The sequence below is a fragment of the Convolutriloba macropyga genome, chromosome 6 (assembly GCF_964194025.1).
Source record: "Convolutriloba macropyga chromosome 6, txConMacr16.3, whole genome shotgun sequence".
NCBI lineage: Eukaryota > Metazoa > Xenacoelomorpha > Acoela > Convolutidae > Convolutriloba > Convolutriloba macropyga.
The window spans coordinates 63,031,161-63,053,369 of NC_134473.1; the positions used below are offsets into that span (position 1 = coordinate 63,031,161).

General features: G+C 34.7%; 1 protein-coding gene across 2 annotated transcripts in view; it reads right to left on the reverse strand.

Annotated features, from left to right (window-relative positions):
- Positions 1-22,209, reverse strand: part of LOC142341844 (85/88 kDa calcium-independent phospholipase A2-like) — a 61,700-nt gene that overhangs the window by 29,032 nt on the left and 10,459 nt on the right. Inside the window, exons 2-6 of one of the 2 annotated variants that reach the window (XM_075393103.1) lie at positions 21,948-22,084; positions 14,080-14,234; positions 3,592-3,681; positions 940-1,176; positions 531-554 (exon numbers count right to left, since the gene is read on the reverse strand). In XM_075393103.1, coding sequence (XP_075249218.1) covers positions 531-554; positions 940-1,176; positions 3,592-3,681; positions 14,080-14,234; positions 21,948-22,084 — 643 coding nt within the window. The remainder of the gene's footprint in view (positions 1-530; positions 555-939; positions 1,177-3,591; positions 3,682-14,079; positions 14,235-21,947; positions 22,085-22,209) is intronic. The other variant, XM_075393104.1, reaches the window with a different exon arrangement.

The following is a 22,209-nucleotide window of genomic DNA, read 5'->3' on the forward strand; positions in this document are numbered from 1 at the left end:
TTTTTCGATTGCACTTTCTTCATTATAATTCATTTATCTATAGTTGCTGCAATTTCTTCACAAAATTTTCCGATATTGTAATACTCTTATCACTTGATGTTCGCTTCATTTATAATTTTGAAAGATTTTAACGACTAATCCGATTTTTCTCCATAGAGCAAAAGAGTCAGTGTTTATCGTTGGCTAGATGGTTTATATCTTTCGAAATCAATGCTTTACTAAATATTAAGGTTCTTTTCAGCATTGGTGCTTGAAACCAATAGCGATAAATCTAGTAAAAACCATCTGTCGGCAAAATGATCAGTATTTCGTCCAAAATATACATGGTTATGATTAGCTCGACTTTTGATCTGTGTGTCAGTACGCAGAGCCAACATCTTTATTACTGAGACCTAATGAGATCACTTTTAGAATCAGATTGACAGATGGAACAGACAAGGATCAAGATATCATCTGAGTCTCAATCAATGTTCACAAAATGAGAAATCATGGAATGGAATCATCAAATATTCAATCAAACACAAGCATACCTTTGAGAGTGGCTGTCAGAGAAGCTAAACATGCAACTCAATAACAATTAATAGAAAGTCAATAAAATAACAATTAATAAAAATAAAAAGTCTTTCCCATTATAGCCCACCCCCCCCCCCCCCCATCACGAAAATATAGCCCCCCCCCCCCCCATTATGGTATAATTACCATTATAGTGGGATATATATGTTATAAGGTTATATGACTACTTAACTGTGGGCGGAGTCTATAATGGAAGAGACCCAAAATAACTTGCAAGATTTGTTCTGCTCGCTCGCTCCCTCCCCCCCCCCCCCCCTTTAAGGGGGCACATTTGGTTCAACTTAAAAATAAAAAAGGTTACTATAAACAGAAGATGCGCGCTAATCTGAGGAATGAGCTTGTTACCGTTACTATACCTTGACTTACTGTTGATGGCCTTATGAGTTAGGACTGCACAGTGCATGGGAGTGTTGCCATTGTCATCTTGGGCGTCTGGATTCGCATCACAAGCCAGCAGTCGCAGCAGACATTTGAGGTTCCTCCGATCACACATTACATGGAGAGCTGTCTTGCCAACACTGTTCCTTGCCTCTGTGCTGGCACCTTGTTCGATCAAGGCTGTTATTGCTTGTCTGGACTTGACCATGTGCAGGGGAAACTCTCCTAAACCCACTCAAATATTAATTCACCTGATAAATAACACCCAACTTCTGGTCTTTACGATTATAGCCCCCCCAATAAAATTATAGCCCCCATTATGGTATATTTACCACGATTCGGGAGGGCTATAGGTTATTTGACCACTAAGCTGGGGTACATAATGGGAAAGACCCCCAACTTCATATGACCAATTGTAGAATTTGTGAAATCCTACTTTTCTCGCAAAATGTGGCAATAAAAATGGATACAACTTGAAATTCAAAAATCGGTCCGCAACAAGTTGTTAGCATGTTAATTGGCTTGCATTTAAACACCATTTGGTGAGCCGAGTGTTAGTGGGACAAATCAATGTGGATCTAAAAGTTGAGTAGGTAAAAGAATTATTTTCTCAGTGGTTTATTTTTATAAAAGCTAGTTATCTCAGCATGCTCAAACTTCATGGGGAGTTAGTGCATACCTTGAGGCAAGTTCCGCTGTTGTCACTTCTAGGGAATTTGTTTTAGAGATACCATGGGGGGAACTTTAGACTTCCAAATAAGGCTTAGATTCTTGAGTTCATAGTTTGACCGATTGATTAATTGGTAGCGTCATAAGTCTGATACTGCTATTGTTCTAGTTTGAATAGCTTGAATAGAAGTCAGCAATGTATAAAGAAGGCGTTCAGGTCATTCAATTGTTCTTTTGAAGTCATAACGAATTTTACGTAAGTGTAAGTAAGGACCATTTGTTGTCCATGGCAGCGGTTTGAACAAAGTTGTTGTTCACGCCTTGTAATACGTCGTGATTCGAGTAGTTGCTAAGAGGGAGCAAATCAACATGGTTGTTGTTGTGGCAGCAGAGCTATAGAAGGCTCCGAATAACTCTGACATCGTAGAGGAGTTCAACTTGAGTAACAAAATCAGAGAGAGGGAATAGCTGATATCAAGTAAAGTCGGTCCTTCTTAATAGAAGAAAGACTTTCGTAAAGAATATCGAGAGCCAAGAACGAGAGATTCGTGAGGCTGATATCAGAGCAGACAACTTTACTTATTCAGTTTGATTTAGAGAGTTTGGGATCTTGTGATAAATTCCAATATAGTAATTTGAATTATTTTCTGTTGCTTAAAACCCAATTGATTTATTCTTGAATCTATTGATTTATTCTATCAAATTATATCAATTTATCTTTGAGCAACCGAGTTGATTCTGAGCCGGAGACAGAGCAAGCCGGGGACACCGTGAGTAAACTTTGAAGAAAACCTTCCCACCAAAATACACCTTTCAAGTTAGGATTTCGGGTGGTAGTGTCTCTCCGACTATTAACCTAGTCTAAATACGAAATTCTACACCAATTTAAAATGATGGCACCAGAGATTTACAAATATTAGGATTTTAAAAAATTACACTTATTTCAGCGCACTTTTCATTTGCATTTTAGTAGTAAACTGCCGCTAATTGAGTCAAGGGCGTAAAAGTCACTCAAAGTCAAAGCGGTCAAGCAAAAAAATTTGCATGTAAACAATCGCTGGAATACCGGAAACGACTCGAAGAGTCGTGCAATTTAATCTCTGAACGGATCTTTGTCGTTTGTGCCCCCCCCCCCCCCCCCCACCCCCCCACCATATTAATTGCAGCCCCCAATCGCACGTGCCATATTTTTACAATGATTTACTATGAAATGGCAAGTGATCTTTAAATGAGCCTGCATTACGTCCTGAGGGGGCATAAACATAAAAGATCCCTCTAAACTAACCCTACCTAAACCAGATACACCAAACAAAATAGAAATAACAAAAAGTTAATTTCCTAATAAAGGCATAAAAAGTGTTTAAAAAGACGTGTAAAAATTTTAGCTTAGGATTGTGCGGGTGTTTGACGGGAGCTCTTGCGGAAAGGGGTAGATAGTTGGGAGAGGTAGGTCGGTAGGAGGGCTGGCGGGTTGTCTGTCATTAGTTTGGGTAAGGAGGAGGGACCTTTGTATCTGGATTAAAGTCGATTGTTTGAAATCAGAAGTCAACGTTCTTAAACAGAATTCAATGTTCCAAGACGAAGTCAAAGTTCAAGTAATGAAAAAAACTTGCCTGAGCAAAAAAAACTTGAATACCAATACTCATCTTGGAGTCCTAAAAGGACAAACGTTTACAAAAATCAAGCAAAAAAAAATTGTGTCAAAAGATACACGGAAAATAATTGAATAAAACGTTGTTATGGAGCAATTATTAAACCAATATTAATTCAACCCCAAGGTTTTAGCGGTTAATAACGTATCAATTACTAATTATTACAATAATTACGTAACTTTCGACTTGCTTTTAAGTCGACCTACTTTCATCAGAATGAGAAGACATTGAGAGAAATAATTACTAAAAATGTCCTGGAACATTTGAAAAGATACACAAAGGTTGTTTTCTTTATGGAAGAGGGAAGAGTGGGACGTACCTTGAGAAGAGCTCGGATTGGTAAGTGACAGCTGTTCTGGTGACTCCTCACAAAGATACTCTATACACTGATGGCTATCATTCCGCATGGCTGCAAACAATCAATTTTTCACTTCTATGAAATGAGTAAAATGAAATCCAATAAAAATTAAAATGATTATAAAGACAATACCAAATTAATTACATGAATACATGAAACACTGACCAACGTCGGGTGAATTGCTCTCAAACCACTGCCGAGCGGCAGCGACGGTGGTTTTATGGGGGTGGGGGTTGAATGAGGTCGGGAAAACTCTAAATCACCCCTCACACCATGAATTTATGTTTCGATGAACTGTAGTTTCGAGACTGTAGTTAGCTGTACGGCTCTAAGAAAATTAATGCCCTCCGGGATTTATCTGTTTATACTGTTTTTGAGGAAGAAAAGTCAAATGCTCGGACAAAAACAAGATCAGACGAAAAGTTGGTAGTACGAAAAATTGGGTAAAAAAGAACATCAGGACTGATATGATTGCTCCAAACTGTGTTTGAGACTAACAAAGAGGCTCAGTAATGTGCGTTTGCACATAATGTTCCGACCCCACTCATCCTCATTTTGGACTTAATTATCTACCAAATGGAGATAAGTTTAATTAGATGTTTGAGTTCAAAGAATTGATCCAAACTCAAACTACTAAATGAATTTAAAAAAGCCTTGCCGTATTACAGAACTTATGTGCCTGCCATCTTACGAGAAAAACCAAACAACTAATTTTAAAGGCACATTGAAACAAAAGAAATTCCATCAGACAAAACACAAAATACACAATTTTTGTAGTTAACTACAAAGCAGACGCAACCTGTTCACAACGGGACTAGATAACCAGTCGACAAAAAGATGAGAAAAGGGGGGAAGTTCCAGGAAAATCAAAAATTTTGTATTAAAATCTCAAAAAACATGAAAGACAACAGCTTTTAACCAAAAAATTTTTTAGATAGAACTACATATATAAGTCTTCAAGAAATCAATGGGCGATGTCTCCTGTGAAATTACGCCATACGACACAACTGCAAAATAACTTAAAAATAAAGGAATAGAGAAAAATTTACAAACAAAATATATGAAAGCAAGTATTGAAGCCATTAAGATCGTCAGCTGCTATCTGAATATTATATATTGAAAACTCAAATATTATTTGTATTACTTCAGTTAACATTTAAATGAGAGGTTTATACGCTCACTTGGGTCTATTATGAAAATCAGTGGTACTTCTTATTAACGAGATTATATTAAAGGACAACAAAAAAGCACAAAAACTGATCACTCACCTCAGAGAACGCATAGTGTCCAAGATATAGAACATTGCTTTAACATAAAACCAAGAGGTTGAAATTACAAGAACAAAAAGAAGAAGTTCGAAAAAAACAAACGAAGTTCTTAAAATTTTGAAAAACAAACCAAAATTATCAAAACCATTAGCTGTCACCTTGTAGCCTTGAATAAGTTAATTAAAACCTTAAAAGCAAGCAACTGTTAGCTGTCATTAATAAAAAAAATCCTATGACCACACAAAAACCACGCAATTTTTTGTCAAAGCCAATGGGATATCTCAGTATTGTGATAATGTGACTTCAAAAAATCAATAAATATAACAAAAAGGACTAAGTTCTGAAGACAACTCGTAGTATCGGAGTCAGTAAAACCAATAGCGGAAAACAATAAACGCGTTGCGTTGCATCTCTTGGAAGCCAATGACATCATTCATTAATCAGAATAGGTCTTAGGAGTACAAATTCAACAAATAGAAGAAAAAACCGCAAAATCAACAAAAAAGTGCAATAAAAAACTGTCGGAGTCAATAAAATTATAAGCTATTCGCTGATAACCTTACCTATGTTCAACTAAGACACTCTTCAACGCCAATGGAAATTTCGAAGAATGATAGCGAGACAGGAAATTAAGAAGAACCCAAATTTCGAACAAAAATTCAAAAAAAAAGAAACAAAAAAGCATTTTCAAAGTCTTAATAGCCATTAGGCACTCACAGCATTCACCTAACCCTATTTACGACGCCAATTGCACTTTTAATTAACCAGAGTAACCCATCGGACTAGAAAAATGCGAGATGCAGGCAAAGCAAATTCATTTAAAATTGTTCATTCAAACTGAAGTTTATTGGGTCTCATTTGATCGTAAATTGGGTTTGTCATTAATCGAACCTTGATATGAAAAATAACTTGTGACCGAATGACAAAAAATTGTATGAAGAATTCTGAAAAATCAGCTCCAATGGAATTTCAATTCTTTAGATTGTAAAGGTCCCGATAAACCAAAACCAGCCTTTCAAATTCATGCTCTTCTTTAGGATCACAAAGTTACATAGATCTTACAAAACAACTTACATAAACAAAAGTATTCAACATAAGAATAATTCATAATGCTTTTTCATTTCACTAGAGAAGCATTAGAAACGTACTTCCTTAATATTGCACCCTCGTAGATTAACCTCAAATGACCCTAAATTTAAAATGAGTGAAGTAAGTTATCTGGGATAAAAAACCTAAAAACAAAAACACTAAAGTAAGAAAAAGTGCTATCAAACGACTGGTGGCGTCACGATTCAATTTTAGCTTGTTTTTCAGGAGGTAGTAACTTGTAGTAAGATGTTATTGGACCTTATTATAGACCAATACATGTGTTTAGAGTGAAAAAGAAACCAAATTAGGGACAGTTTTGATAGCACTAAGTGCGGCCAATTAAAAGAACAAAGAAAAAAATTTTGCTTGAAGACCATGACTGCACTAATTGCATCAAACTTTGTTCGTGAGCAATTAAAATTACTCAACTCTGTAATATATTTATAAGGAGAAAAAGCACAGGACAACAACGCGCTTTATAAAGAGCCACTATAAGCAAACTTTAGCAAATGGTGGGTCAAATAAGTCAAATCGGCTCTACAACTTTAAGATCAAATTTTAGTACAAAATCCGATAGTTTAATGTGGCATTGAGTCAAAAATGTAAACATAGCCCGCAGATTGCCGGAAAATAGCCGCCGTTGACGCCCTTGATGCACATGGTGATTGAAACAGAAAAAAAGAAGAGAAATTGACCGAACATTTTTCTGCTTGTTTTTCTTTTGTGCCAAAAACTAATTCAGTGTTCTAATTTGGCGGGTAATTTCAGTTAGGATTCTAAAAACATACTTAATTCAGCATCTAAACTGAAAGGTAATAAACTTAATACCAATGTCAGCTAGCAAACACTCTAATGAACTTTGATAACCTAATTCTCAATGACCAGGCTTTATCGGTTTATCCCGTCTCTTTTGATCTTCGACTTTGATTTTGTAGTATTCAGAGTCAATAGATTCAATGAAATTATAAGCTATTCGCTGATAACCTTATCTATGTTCAACTAAGACCCTCTTCAACGCCAATGGAAATTTCGAAGATTAATAGCGTGACAGGACTTTAAAAAGAACCCAAATTTTGAACAAAAATTCAAAAATAAAAGAAACAAAAAAGCATTTTCAAAGTCTTAATAGCCATTAGGCATTCGCAGCATTCACCTAACCCTATTTACGACGCCAATTGCACTTTTAATTAACCAGAGTAACCCATAGGACTATAAAATGCGAGATGCAGGCAAAACAAATTCATTTAAAATTGTTCAGTCAAACTGAAGTTTATTGGGTCTCATTTGATCGTAAATAGGGTTTGTCATTAATCGAAACTTGATATGAAAAGTGACTTGTGTCCGAATGACAAAAAATTGTATGAAGAATTCTGAAAAATCAGCTCCAATAAAATTTCAATTCTTTAGATTGTAAAGGTCCCGATAAACCAAAACCAGCCTTTCAAATTCATGCTCTTCTTTAGGATCACAAAGTTACATAGATCTTACAAAACAACTTACATAAACAAAAGTATTCAACATAAGAATAATTCAAAATGCTTTTTCATTTCACTAGAGAAGCATGAGAAACGTACTTCCTTAATATTGCACCCTCGTAGATTAACCTCAAATGACCCTAAATTTAAAATGAGTGAAGTAAGTTATCTGGGATAAAAAACCTAAAAACAAAAACACTAAAGTAAGAAAAAGTGCTATCAAACGACTGGTGGCGTCACAATTAAATTTTAGCTTGTTTTTCAGGAGGTAGTAACTTGTAGTAAGATGTTATTGGACCTTATTATAGACCAATACATGTGTTTAGAGTGAAAAAGAAACCAAATTAGGGACAGTTTTGATAGCACTAAGTGCGGCCAATTAAAAGAACAAAGAAAAAAATTTTTGCTTGAAGACCATGACTGCACTAATTACATCAAACTTTGTTGGTGAGCAATTAAAATTACTCAAATCTGTAATATATTTATAAGGAGAAAAAGCACTGAACAATGATGCCGGCGGTAACAGGACAACAACGCGCTTTATAAAGAGCCACTATAAGCAAACTTTAGCAAATGGTGGGTCAAATAAGTCAAATCGGCTCTACAACTTTAACATCAAATTTTAGTACAAAATCCGATAGTTTAATGTGGCATTGAGTCAAAAATGTAAATATAGCCCGCAGATTGCCGGAAAATAGCCGCCGTTGACGCCCTTGATGCACATGGTGATTGAAACAGAAAAAAAATAAGAGATAAATTGACCGAACATTTTTCTGCTTGTTTTTCTTTTGTGCCAAAAATTTATTCAGTGTTCTAATTTGGCGGGCAATTTCAGTTAGGATTCTAAAAATATACTTAATTCAGCATCTAAACTGAAAGGTAATAAACTTAATACCAATGCCAGCTAGCAAACACTCTAATGAACTTTGATAACCTAATTCTCAATGACCAGGCTTTATCGGTTTATCCCGTCTCTTTTGATCTTCGACTATGATTTTGTAGTATTCACTACATTACCTAATTCAATACGTGAAAGAACTTCAAATCTATTCAGTTGAAACAATGAAAGAAGCAAGTCAGAAGTCAAACGTGAAAATCGTGATTTACGTAAACCGAAAAAGGGGATCAAAAGGCAAAGCGAATTAAAAAAAATAGCAGGACAAGTCCTACGTAAACCGAAAAACGGGATCAAAAGGTAAAGCGAATTAAAAAAATAGCAGGACAAGTCCTGACGTACAAATCGAAGAAGTTTCATTGACTAAATAAAAAAAATAGACGTAGAACGGACTATGACTGAATTGTGAAAACCATTTCCAAAATCATATCTAAAATTTTTTTTAAAAAACCCTGAAATTCAATGTCAAAATGCCGCATGTGAACAAAAACCACTAGCGAGAATGCGATTTTTTGATAAAACACTGATTTCTCACTCTACTTTGAAATTAGAATGAAAAATTTCAGGCCACAAAATCACTCGCTCTTTCGCTCCACTTCCTGTTTCGGCATGACCAAAATCACTACTCCAATTTGACTTCAAAAATCATGAAAATGTGTGGACATATCTTTAAAAAAAGACAGCGCACAAATACAATTCAAATTCTTTGAGGGAGATCATCTAAATAATAGTCGTTGAGAGGCTGACAGCGGCTATTAACAAACACTTAGACTGTTGTTTACAGATTTAGAACAAATTCTTGCAGTGAATATCAAGGGGTGCTAAATAGCAAAATTTGTGCTTCGTTTAAAGTTTTTTAAGTTTTAACATAGCCGGCAACCAGAAAATAGCCGCCGTTGACCACACCGCCCATTGTTGAGATTACACAATCAAAAAACTCACAAAGTGCTAAGAATACCCGGCAGATTGCGGGAAATTAGCCGCCATTGATTCCCACAACACCGATTGGGATTGAAAGAACAGAAAAACTGGAAAAAAACTCATTGATGCAAAACTTGATGAAGTGCGAAGTACGAAGATGAAGTACGAAGTAATAAATACATATTTCATTGATGTAGTGCGAACTACTTAATGACTAACTTTAATTTTTTGTTAGACATACTCAAGTTAATTAATGAGAGGATACAGGGGCTAGCATCAATACCAATAAGCAATAGAGATGGTCACTAAGACTTATTTGAATAAACTTCAAGCAGCGGGCATCTAAAATTGGGCTTTATCTCGTTTCTATATTTGATTCCATGTTTCGATACTGACTGAGTCCAATTAAGATTAATTTGCTGAGCAACTTCTGTTCAAAAGCACTCTGAGCATAATGAGCGAACAATGGAATTAGCCCAAGGAAGTCAAAAGAATTTCACTCGAAATGTCGAAAAACGGCAAAATGAGGTAAAGCAAAACAAAATTTTACTCAAAAAAGTAAAAAAAATAGCAGGAAGACTCCGAACTGACTCGAAGTAGATATTTACTTAGACCCCAGACAACTAACTACCGAGCAACCAAAAAGTGCGTCTACTCATTTATGGTTATTTTGATACAGACATAAAATTAACAAAAAACAGTAAAAACAAGAGAAAAACGCAATTTGTTAAAATATGATAAATATGATTAAATTTTGTCACAAGTTCCAACTCCGAAACTATTGGCAAAGCACTTGAGAAAACACTGCTTATTCAAATACCAATTGAAAAAAATCAAAACGGTACAGAGAGAAAAGAAACGAGAAAATGCTTCTCATCAACTACTCTGCGATAGCCATCTGGAATTTTTCCCTGCACGATCAATGACCAAACCAAGATCTGCCTGCCAGAGACATCTTAATCAACAAAAAAAATAAAAAAACAAAAAATTACAAATTTGTATCATTTATTTTATATAAACTGCACTAATTAACACTGAATTAACTCCTCATAGAAACAAGGTTTATCATTAAATACCTGTCGATTAACTAGCAAACAAAAAAACATTAAGCAAAAACTCACAATCAAGAAATACAAATATTGATTAAAATTACTCCATACAAAACATACTACTACTAGCAATAACAGATAAGAACATAGCCGGAAAATTGACGGAAAACAGCCGCCGTTGTCCCGCTGGACGCACATTCCGATTGAAACAGAAAAAGAAAAATTTACAGAAATTTTCTATTCAAGATTATAGACAGAATTATTATATTCGTGTCATTTTATTTTATTTGGTGTGCAAATTCTACATATTCAGTTAGATTCTAAAATTACACTCAATTCAATTTTTAAACTGAACGCTCTTAAGCATAAAACTGACGCCAGCTATCAATCGCTTTAATGAACTCTGATAGCCTAATGCACTATGACTTAATGACCGGGCTTTATATGCTTATCCTGTTTCTTTCGCTCTTCTGATTTTGCTCTTTTGACTTTGATCGTATTCACTACATTGCTTAATTCAATGCATGAAAGAATTTAAAATCCATTCAGTTGAAACAGTGAATGAAGTAAGTCAAAGTCAAGCGTGAAATCAGTGACTTATGAAAAACGAAAAACCTGATCAAAAGGTAACGCGGATTTAAAAAATAGAGAGCGCCTCAATAATAGCCGCTGAGAGACTGAGGGCGGCTATTAAAAAATACCTTTGGCTAAGACTAAAACTGAAAAAACCGCATGTGATCAGAAAATATTGCTCGCTTAGCAAATTTTTTATTGCACTCAATTCTCTCGCTCTGTTATAATACTGCATGAACAAAAACCACTCTCCCTTTCGCTCTGCTTTTGACTTCTGATCAGCAGATTGACCTTAATCCTTGTTTTCACGCGCATCCTGTGAAGAGTCACGAAAACTCCTGTGAAGAGTGACGAAAACTCCTCTTCGAGTCGTAAAAATAGGTGCGCAATAATAGCCTACTGAGAAGATTACAGCGGCTATTAAAAAGTCATCACGGTCCGCAGTTGGATTAGATAAATATGGTTAATTCAGCCCCTAAAATGGAGCCCGGGCTTAACTAGTTTATCCCTTTCTATTGATTTTGTTTTTGATCTTGAAATGCGCGTAAATGCTTTGAATAAATTTTAATTTCCAATCATTTGAAACAGAGTGAGGTATGTCAGAACTCAAAGGTGAAAATGGTGACTTACGTAGAGCGAAAAATGCTTCTAAAATATATAGAGCGACCTGTCCTGCATCCGAATTCAAAGAATTAAAGCAACTGAAGACAACAATATCAGCCTTCATGAAACGAAAAAACGACCTACAACATGGAACAAACCAAATACTAAGACGCCCGTGAAAGTAAACAGGACACTTTATGAATCGACGAAATAAATTCATTTCATTTCTTGAAAAAAAGTGTTATCAAAGTTATTATTCCCGACAACGCCAACCCCAAAAAAACTTTAAACAATGGGAGTTTAGATAGAACACACCACAGTAGAAACCACTGGACACAAAGAAAAAGGACAGCACAATCAAATCTTGGCAAAAAATAATTTTTTACGAATGTTATTAAGAATAAGTGGCATTAAATCCATGAAACGCGTAAAAAACTAGAAACCTTCAATAGAAGAGGGACAACGCCACATAAGTAGCTACAAATTCATGCAGCAACTAAATGTTGAAAATTTGTTGAAAATAAAGGGCGTCAAAGCCAACTAAAGTATTAGCAACAAACTGAAACAAATATATTCAATTGAACTACCCGTCACTAGAAAGCGAATCAACTTCATTGAAAACAATTGCAGGACCACGCCACAAAAGCAGCTACCAATCACTATTGCACTTCCCATCAATGGAAAGCAAATCAACTTTATTGAAAACAGTTAGAAGGATCACGCCACAAAAGTAGCTACAAATGCAGGCAGCATTCGAAAACAATTAAGCGTCAAAGCAAATTAAATTATTTGCAATAAACTCAAACCATTAAATAGATTCAATTAAGCCTAATTGGAAAGCAATTGACACCAATCATCAAGGTGGCTAAACGACAAGAGACAAATTAGGGACAATCATTAAGGAGCCTAACTATTAAATAGATTCATATAAGAGCTTTATGTGAGCATAGAAATCAGTCATTACGGAGACGAAGTGACAGAGCAACAAAAGCACAACAAGAACATCAAAATCTAAGATAATCACCAAAAACTTTTGAAAACAAGATTGCGTTAAAGTTGTTAAAGCCCATTTGAATTGGAAAAAAAATTAAAACGCAAATATGCCTAATAAAAGAGCTAATGAGACCTATTATTTATGAGATAGAGTGACAAAGAAACAAAAGTACAAAAAGACCAAAATGCAAAATAACTAATATTTTTAAAAGCAAGTGGTGTCAAAGCAGTGAAAACCCTTAGATATGGATAAAGACTAAATCATCAAACGGAAATCATAAGAGTCGCTGAGAACTGTCTATAATAATACTAAGTGAGAACAAAAAAAAACAAAAGATGGAAAAACGAATTTTTTTTTTTGAAAACAGCCAGGGTCAAAGTCTAAAACTGTTCTTTCAACTCAAATCAACAAATTAATTTAAACATGCATCAATAGAGAGCCATTGAGACCCATCATTGATGAGACTTATAGGAAAACAAAGAACTAAAAAACGCAAAATCCAAAATTAACATTATTTCGTTAAGTCCAAAGCGTCACGTTTGAAAACAATTGGTTGCCTTTTCAGGCGTTTAAACAACTGCAACTATGCATTTGAAGATCAAATGTATTTCCCTAAGTAAAAATGAAGAGAACATCAAAAACAGAAGTCAAATTGCCACACGTGAAAAAAAAATTAGTTCTAAAACATAAAATCTCTATAAACGCTAATTTCTTCAATTCAAATAGCGCTCTGAAAATGTCAAGCCTTCAAAACTCGCTTTTCGCTCCTCTTACAATTCCAGTGCGGCTAAAATCATTCTCAGTTTTGACTTCTCATTGACAAGAAAAGGTCGACAAGTATGAACAGATCTTCAAAAAAGAGCACACCAATACAATTCAAAAATCTTTGAATTGTAAAAAGGAGAGCTCCTAAATAATAACCATTTAGAGGTTGACGGCGGCTATTAAAATTAGTTAAAAGAATTTACATTTTCACATCCGTGAAAACAGGTGAATCCGAACATTACGCCAACTCACATATAAGGGTAAAAATTATGAAAACTTTACATAACCCTAAGTATTAAGAATTATACTCGCTGCAATATTACCGCAGAAAAAAACAAACCGACTGACGTCAGATGAATTTATCTCAAACGATAGTCGGGGCAATCCAAGTTATAGGGGGCTTAGCTTATAAATGTTTCAAGGGTGGCAAAAATGCGACCCACCGGGGTTAGAATCTCGGACCTCCAAGATAACAATCTGACATTGTAACCACTTAGCTCCAGAAGAATGTTCTAGAACAAAAGCACGAAACAGTCAAGCAAAAACTTTGCATGAAAAAAGACACACGTTTGCAATAATTGCCCAAAACTTCGTTCGAGAGCATTCAAAAATAAACTGCCTCTTACAAATGAAGCACGCTAAACTACTGCTTTTGGTCGACATAAGTTATCCATGATTTACATGGCGTACTAATGCAGATTTTCGTAGAACTCATCGGGCGCTAAATTATTTCATCCATCAGTTATGCAACTATTACCTAAAGGCGAAAAACTCACCCATATATTTTTGTTATAAGTATGCTCTTCTTTCTACGTACCTAAATGGAGCGGGTAACCCTTCTTACTGGGAAGTGAGAGTGGGTGACCTGCCGTGTGAAGTGCCTTGACAATTGACAGGCTATCTGACATACAGGCCACATGAAGCGCACTCATTTCATCCTCATTTGTAGATAGGAGAAGGTTCGGATGTTTCCTAGAATAATATCGCTAAAACTGAAGTATGAAGCAATGTGTAAGCTGTCAGTAACATCATGTGTATCAAACCACCTTCAGCCTGTTATCCAAATTGACCTACCAGCATAGCCAAAACATGGCGCTGGTACCCTTCGAAGTAGCCGAAAATTGTCCAAGAAATTGCTGTCCTCGTTGATTTATTTTGTACTAAAAGATGCACATCCAACATTTCATACTTATAATACTTCATCATCTACGAAGGAAAAGAGAAACGCGATCCTAAAAGCTTTCAAGAGGCACAACATGGATTGGAACATGGATCATTAGAAACTCTTATCAAACCGAAAATAATGAAGTTCTTGTTTGAACAATAAGTTAACAAGGAGGCTCGGTAATGTGCGTTCGCACATTAAGTTCCGACCCCGCTCATCTACATTTTTCACTTAATTGTCTACCAAATGAGATAAAAAATTTACATATGAACATATCGTTCAACAACCTACTAAAAGAATAAAACAATCTATTCTAGAGGGCCTATGAGACATGGTGGCTACCATTATATGACTACCAGAGAAGACGCCAATAAAAATCAATTAGTTAAATATTAATTGCGGTCAAAAATCCTTGTCCATTTTTTGAAAACCACTAATAACCAAATCAAAATGGCATCAGATAAAATTTATACTAAGAAGATTAACCGGTACTTTTTTTGGAACAAAATAAGGGACTTTTCCTCAATGCGTTTATTGACACATCGCTTTTTTAAAAAAAAGAATTAAAATCGAACTGATTAGAAACAATAGGCATCGAATGAAATAATTCAGAGAGTCTTTTATACCTCAATAGAGAGCGACTGAGGCCTTTCATTATGTCCCCCCAATCAATTAAATATTAAGCTGAACACTCAAAACAAAAAACCTTCGTTTGCATTTTTGCAGGTGACATCATTTGTAAATCAAATGACGCCCATTATTGTGATACTGAAAAGAAAACAAAAACCTACAACAAAGGGCAAATATGCAAAAATCACGAATATTAGTTTTATGAAAACTGGTTGTTCCAAGAACCAAAACCATTTGAGGAAAATAAAACCGTTATGAAGAGCAAATTGTATTTCAATAGATAAATGATGTGAAATGTACATAGATATGCTTCGCTACAATTTAACAGAAATAAAATTGGCAGATCTCAAAAATCTATCGCTTTTTTAAAAACAAATATTTTCAAAATTCCTAGCCAACAAAAGCTTTCGACCAAAAGAGTAGACAGTTTGTCTTGCAACTACTCGGAAAACTAATGGCGATTGTTATTAATGAGACTAAATCGTAAGACTACAAAATAACATTCAATACAAGCTGAACTAATAAGTTTCACAAACAACTTTACGAAACCAGTTTTGAAGCCAATAAATTTATAAGATACTAATCAAGAGAATATAACATCTTCATTTTGCGTCTCCTTTGATCATCATAACGTCTTTTTGTAAAATGACTATCACAAAATGACAACAAAAAGGACCACAAAAACCGAAAAGTATCTAAAATTCTTCTGAAACAAATTGTCTAAGCCCTGAAGACATCATTTAAAACGTTTAAACAACAGAAAAATTATTGTTTCATTGAACAAAACATTAGAAAGAGCTCTAAATAATTAGGCTAATTTACGAAAATGATACAACATTGTAAAATACGAAAAAACGCAAATCAGAACACAAAGGGATAAGTTGAAGAATACAATTTCTCTTCTTCTGAAATTTAATTCGAAAATCAAAACAACCATTAGCTATTTGCCGATATCAGTTATTAAGTTCATTTGTTTATCTATAGTTGGCCACTCAGACCTTTAATTACACAATATTTGGCATATGACAACAAAAAATAACAACAAATAAAGGGCAAAAATAAAAAACGCTACCAATTTCTGTAAGAGAACGGTGTCGCAGCCCTTCAAACTATATGTTAAGAAAACAAAAAATATGTCCAGTTTCAAATGGAGTAAAGCTTTTCTCAGTTAGATTGTTAAATAATGTGACAATTTGCAAAAGAAACCAAATCAACAGCAAAATGGCTATTATGCACAAAAATCAGAAAATTTTGTATGAAAACTCATAATTCCAAAAGCAAGAAAACCTTCTGTTAAAACAATCGGCCACAAAATTAATTTGTATTCTACAAGGAGGAAAGGTTGACCTGTACTCACTGAGAATAAGCAACATGTTTACTAAAAATATAGAAGTTCGAAAAATCACAGAAATTTCCTTAAAACAAATACATTCAATAACATATGAGACATTAGGTAACAACCGAATGAATAGAAAATGTTCACTTGCACCTCTTGAGGAAGAAATTTAGATCTTTGAGTGGTTAATCTTAAAAATCAGACTGCCAAAAGAATAACAATTGAAGGCAAAAGACAAGAATTCAGTTGAATTTTACTAAAACTCTTCCTCAAAGCCATAAAAACCCTTTGGTTCTCTGAAAACAAACTGTATCTAAATTCGGCCTCAAATTTACTTAAATTGGAGCTGTCCTCAACGGAGCCGTGAATAAAAAATACTGTCAGTAATTAACATTAAAAAAACAATAGCAAACTATTTTGAAAAAAGGCAGCATCAAAATAAAAACCAAAAAGTCTCTGATTCTAAGAATCCATGATATTATCGACTCTCTCCCTGATTTTGTCGGGAGCCAAGCAAACCGACCTAGTGTTCCAAGTGTTTGTTAATTAGACCAATTGTTGAGTGGAATTCTTCAAATAATAAAAAAAACAACGATGCTTTTTGTATAATTATCGAGTCAAATTTGCAAAAAATCTGCAGTTTTAATTCCAGGGGACTTTCATACGGCGCGTAACTGCAACTAGTGCTCTTTCTGAGATTAGGGAAGTTTCTGAGATTAGGGAGATTTTGTGCCATTTTTGATGAAAAAAGTTTGAATTTTGAAAATTTTATCAAAAATTTTAGCCAAAAAACTACATTCAAACAATTCAGCAACGCTCTTCTATCCCTCACGGTAACAACATCACTTTGCCGTTGAAAATAAAATTATTTTGAGTTATATTAGCGAAACTGTGCCAAATTTTAGCAAAAATTACTGAAAATGTGAACGAAAGCAGTCGAATGTTCACAAAACTGTAAACCTCGATAACTCCTTGTAAAAAACGAAAAAATCTTTTTAATTCCGTATTCTACGCTGGACGGGTTTTTTAATGATACCACTCACAATTCTCTACGATGAATATATCGATCGGCCAAAATTGACTGAACAAAAAAAAACCCAGTTGTGTATATAGTTCCTCCCTCCCCACTAAGGTGGGGGTCGGAACAATAACTTAATAAGGCAATACAATGCAAAATTCTAATATTTCCTAAAATAAAATACGGATATTTAATCGTACGCATTTCTAGCATTCGGGTACCAGATAGAGCAACATGTTCGGCCAAGGAACCTTTTTAATCAGATTGTTGTTCAATTTTTCATATTTTTCGAACATTTCAGGAAAACTATGATAAATTGCACTCGCCCATAGACACCCACACCTCATTGCGAATACATTTGTTTTCGTGAACGCTACTTTAAAACGAACATATGAAAATCAGTAAAACCCGTGAGATAATTCGATGCGATTATGAAGTTTCGATTGCTCACTTATTTTTCACAGTCATTTATTCAACCATTCTTGTTCATCGTCCACTCAATGATGTTAAACCATACCCAAGCACCATTTCTCCACAAAAGTGTCAGATTGCTATATGGGCGCAATATTTATCAATTAAGACAAGCGGGCTCATGCGCGGCACAGATTGTTCCAACGTACCTTTCTAAAATCCTGTGAAAAATTTTCAAAGATTGAAAAATGACATTCTATCAATTATGCGAATCTTATTTTTCAACATGTAGCTTCTAATCACAATGATAATGTAATAAACGTATTTGCAAATTCAAATCACGTGCAATTTAAAACGATGTAAGTGTGATCTCACAGATTGTCTGTACGTGTTTCCAAAACAAAAGTAGGATACAAATGTTCCCAAATATCTGTTTATTGGTATATAATCTAATGCTGATTTCTAAAGCTCTGCTGTAGTTTTAAAAAGTTTTTTATATAACAAGGAAATTTATCCCATATATGGATATTTCTCGGTATTAGCTATCTGTTTTTATGGCAAGTTTGTTTATTGCACTATTAGTTGTTTTGTTTTCCATTATTTTGGAAATGATTAACATTTGTCCTTTAAGCTTCTGAAGCTCTCCAGTAGCTACGAAAATATGGGCGCAATATTTATCAATTAAGACAAGCGGTCTCATGCGCGGCACAGATTGTTCAAGCTTTGTTCCTTTAAGCTTCTGAAGTTCTGCGATAATTTTGACGCACACAACTTTGATGCCCCAAATTATCTGCCGACTCATATGCTGTATAATTTGAGCTGGAACATGGTGAATAATAAAACTGAATGAAATATGTGGAGTGCAGGCATACAATCAAAATATAAGCTTTCCAAAGCGTACAAGAGCGCAAGATGTGAAGGTTAAGCTATTGACAGAAATCTCCACATTCCTCTGTCATAAGAGCCCACCATCCCGTTTTGCCACCCGTGTTAAAAAATCAGCACCATTTTATATCAAATCGTTAGGATAGAATATAGCGCACGCCCAATTTTTTTGGGTGCAAAGAATATGCGCACCCACTCGTTTTTGTTTTTTTGTTGAATTTATTCCATACTTATTTCAAGATAGAGTGAGAGAATGTAATTTTCAGGTACGGCAATTTGACGCCCGAATAGGCTTGCCTTTTTCCTATTTTCTATTTTTCACTATTTCCTGTTTCGGAATTATGAGAATCAAAATATAAATATCTCTCAAAAAAGTGCAAAAAATAGGCTAAAAAATATAATCGGGAAAATTCCCGACAATCCGAAACCCTCATAACTTCTTCGACCTTCATAAAATTATTTTTGTAATAAAATGGAGAAAATTTATATGATTTGGTCGTTGACACTAAATTGAAATAGAACTGAACGCTCATTAAAATTAAAAAGATATGGAAAAATAAGAGCAGAAACTAACAAAGAAGAAAAGTATACCAGCATCATTTGTTGGAAACTTCCTTAACTAATCATTTTGTTTCATGGAGAAATGCATTTCACCAATACATTCTACGTGAAGATTTAAGTTCATATCGGAAATATTTTGCATTCAGAACAACCTATACTCAAGTTGAAACCTTTAAAGAAAAAACGAAATATCCAGCCCAAGTGTCACATTGTTGTAAACTATCAATTAATTGAAATAAAGCCTGAAAATTGCTGAAGGGCGACACTGAGCATTGCGTCCAAATATATGATAGAAAAGCCCCCTGAAAAAAGCATTCTCAATTTAAAAAAGCAGCTAAATCCCATTTCAAAAAAAGCAGCAAAAAGCAGCAAAATCCCATCTCGGCTCTCATTTCAAAATATCTATCACAAAAATGTTATTTCAAAATATCAATCACATAAAACATAAACCGGCTTAATTCGGACAACCTGGCCTCGAGCGACAGGCGGGCAATTAAATTCACAGGGGGCAATAGCCTAGATACATTTTTATGAATGCAAAAAATCTCACTAGTGATGAGCTAGAACCGCCGACCTCCTGCGTGCTTGTACTGAAGCATTAACCACTTGGCTATTAAGGCTTTGTTTGAGCACAGACTTAACTTCTGGATATACGCAATTTAAAACTTCTGAATGAAAGCAAGTTTTCCAACAAATTAAATTTCCAAATAAAAGCAATTTGGATCGCGCAAAATTAAGCACAAAAACGATCAAGCAGAAAATTTTCTTAAAAAGACACGTTTACAATAATTTAACCGCATGACATGAAAGCTGCACACAAGTGATTATAGCAGCACAAGCCCTTTGCTTGGACGGGCATTCTATTAAGAAAAAATATGTTCTGAATTTGAAGTGAAATTAACCAGAAACAGAACAATCCGTTAAATTGCCTGCACGTATTAACAAAGAGCAGTACATCTCATCAAGTGGTAACCCAGGGAAACCTCATAGAGCTGAATTAGGCTAGATTGAACCAAAAATGTGATGCTAATTTCAGACAAACAGTCTTTCATTTTCGGAACTATCAATGACGTGCGTATTTGTAAAATGATCTAAAACATGAAAAAATATTCTCTCTCAACTTGTTCAGGTTTAGCGCCGAAAGTTTGTTTGAGTAACAAAAATTATATGCAAAATTAATTTGCCGTTTAAGTGATTTTCATCCAATTCGACGTAACTCGATAGAATCTTGATTTGAGAGCTACGAGTTACTAGCCTGTTTTCCAGACACTAAGTCCAGTAGCTTGTTAGCAGATTTGACACTTGCTTTACATTTTCGAGAACATTTTCATTCCAGAAGTCAAACCATATCTGTTTTTCTCAGCAAAAAAGTGCTTATTATTCTTTTTTGACTTACGAAATCTCATTTAAAATATTTTTAAAGTATTGCCGTCGACTAATCAACCATACCCAATTAAAGATTTCTTAAATGCGTTTTAATATGAAACGAGCTGATTCTGCGAAAAAAAATTCTAGCTCGGTACACGATACCGCGAACTGTGAACGCTTAGCTCAAACTTTATTGACGTGCTGCTAAATTGTCAATTTTCTATCTAGAATGAGACATAGATACATACAATTGTCGGTTTCCTTAATCAAACAGTTGTCAAAATAAGGTTTAGGGGGACAGTTTTTTTTCCAAAACACATCAGTTTACATTTTTCGTAGTTTAAAGTTAATTTATTGGAACTAAACCATTCAAAGGATTTCTTAAAACCAACAAAATATTCCTTGTTGTCTGTTGAGCTCGTAAACAGAGTTGTATCAGCAGAGAACAATTTCATTTCATCCGCGGTAATCTTCACTATCATTGATATATATCAGGAACAGTAGCTGGCCCAACACTAAACCCTACGGTACATCACAATTAACTGTTTTAAATTGTTATAATTAACAAAATATTTGTGCCCCTCTAAGATTATATTTCTTTTTTAAAAAATGAGCGAGATCCCGGACAAGTTGCGTTTTGAAAGTTGACCTGGGTTGAAGTCATTTTTAACACATAAATTATCGGCATTCGGTAAATGAGACTTTTATTATGATATGCTGCTTTGTCACTTTGAGCTTCCGCGTCCCCAATTGAGTGTCGATTTACTTGGAGATTGAAGTGTTTTCTTTTTCAATTGAAAAACAAATACTTCCTCTTATATTTTAACAATTCTGCAGTTATTCCAGACCATCTCAGACAATGACGAAAGCATAAATCTATAGCCGCGAAACATCTAGGTTAGAATTCACGCAGAAGATATCTATGGGAGAAGATAATTTCTATTAACAATTCTTAGAGAACAATAAAACATCAACCGACTAACGTCAGACAAATTGCTCTCGAACGACAAGCAGGGCTATTTAATTCAGAGGGGGTTCAGCCTAGATTATTTTCTATGAGCGCAAAATTTTATTATCGCTTGTTTTAGCAAAGGATTTAATTTCTGAATAAGCGCAATTTAGGTCACGCAAAAATCGAGAAATAACGCTTGAAAAGGTCACTCTAAACGTGAAACCGAGAAGTGAATGTTCTAGAATAAAACGGTCACGTAAAACTTCTGCATAAAAGACACACGTTCAAAATAACTATCAATAGTTAGAGCTATCAATAACTGCTATCAATCGTTGAAGAATTAAACACGCTGTACTGACTTTAGAACAATTGAGAGAAGTTCGAGGTTGTTGTCACTTTGTGCACAGTAATGGAGACATGAATTTCCTTTGTCATCCATGACATCCATTGGAACTCCTCGAACCAGAAATTCTTTCAGACAATCCACTTTATTCACCTACAAAACAGTCATTCGATCCTTTGAACTTCAAAACTTAGGAAAATTGAGAAGTAAGCTTGTCGAGATCGTGCTCAGAATAGTTTGCACACATCAGTTTTGCCCAAATTAAAGTTCATATATGG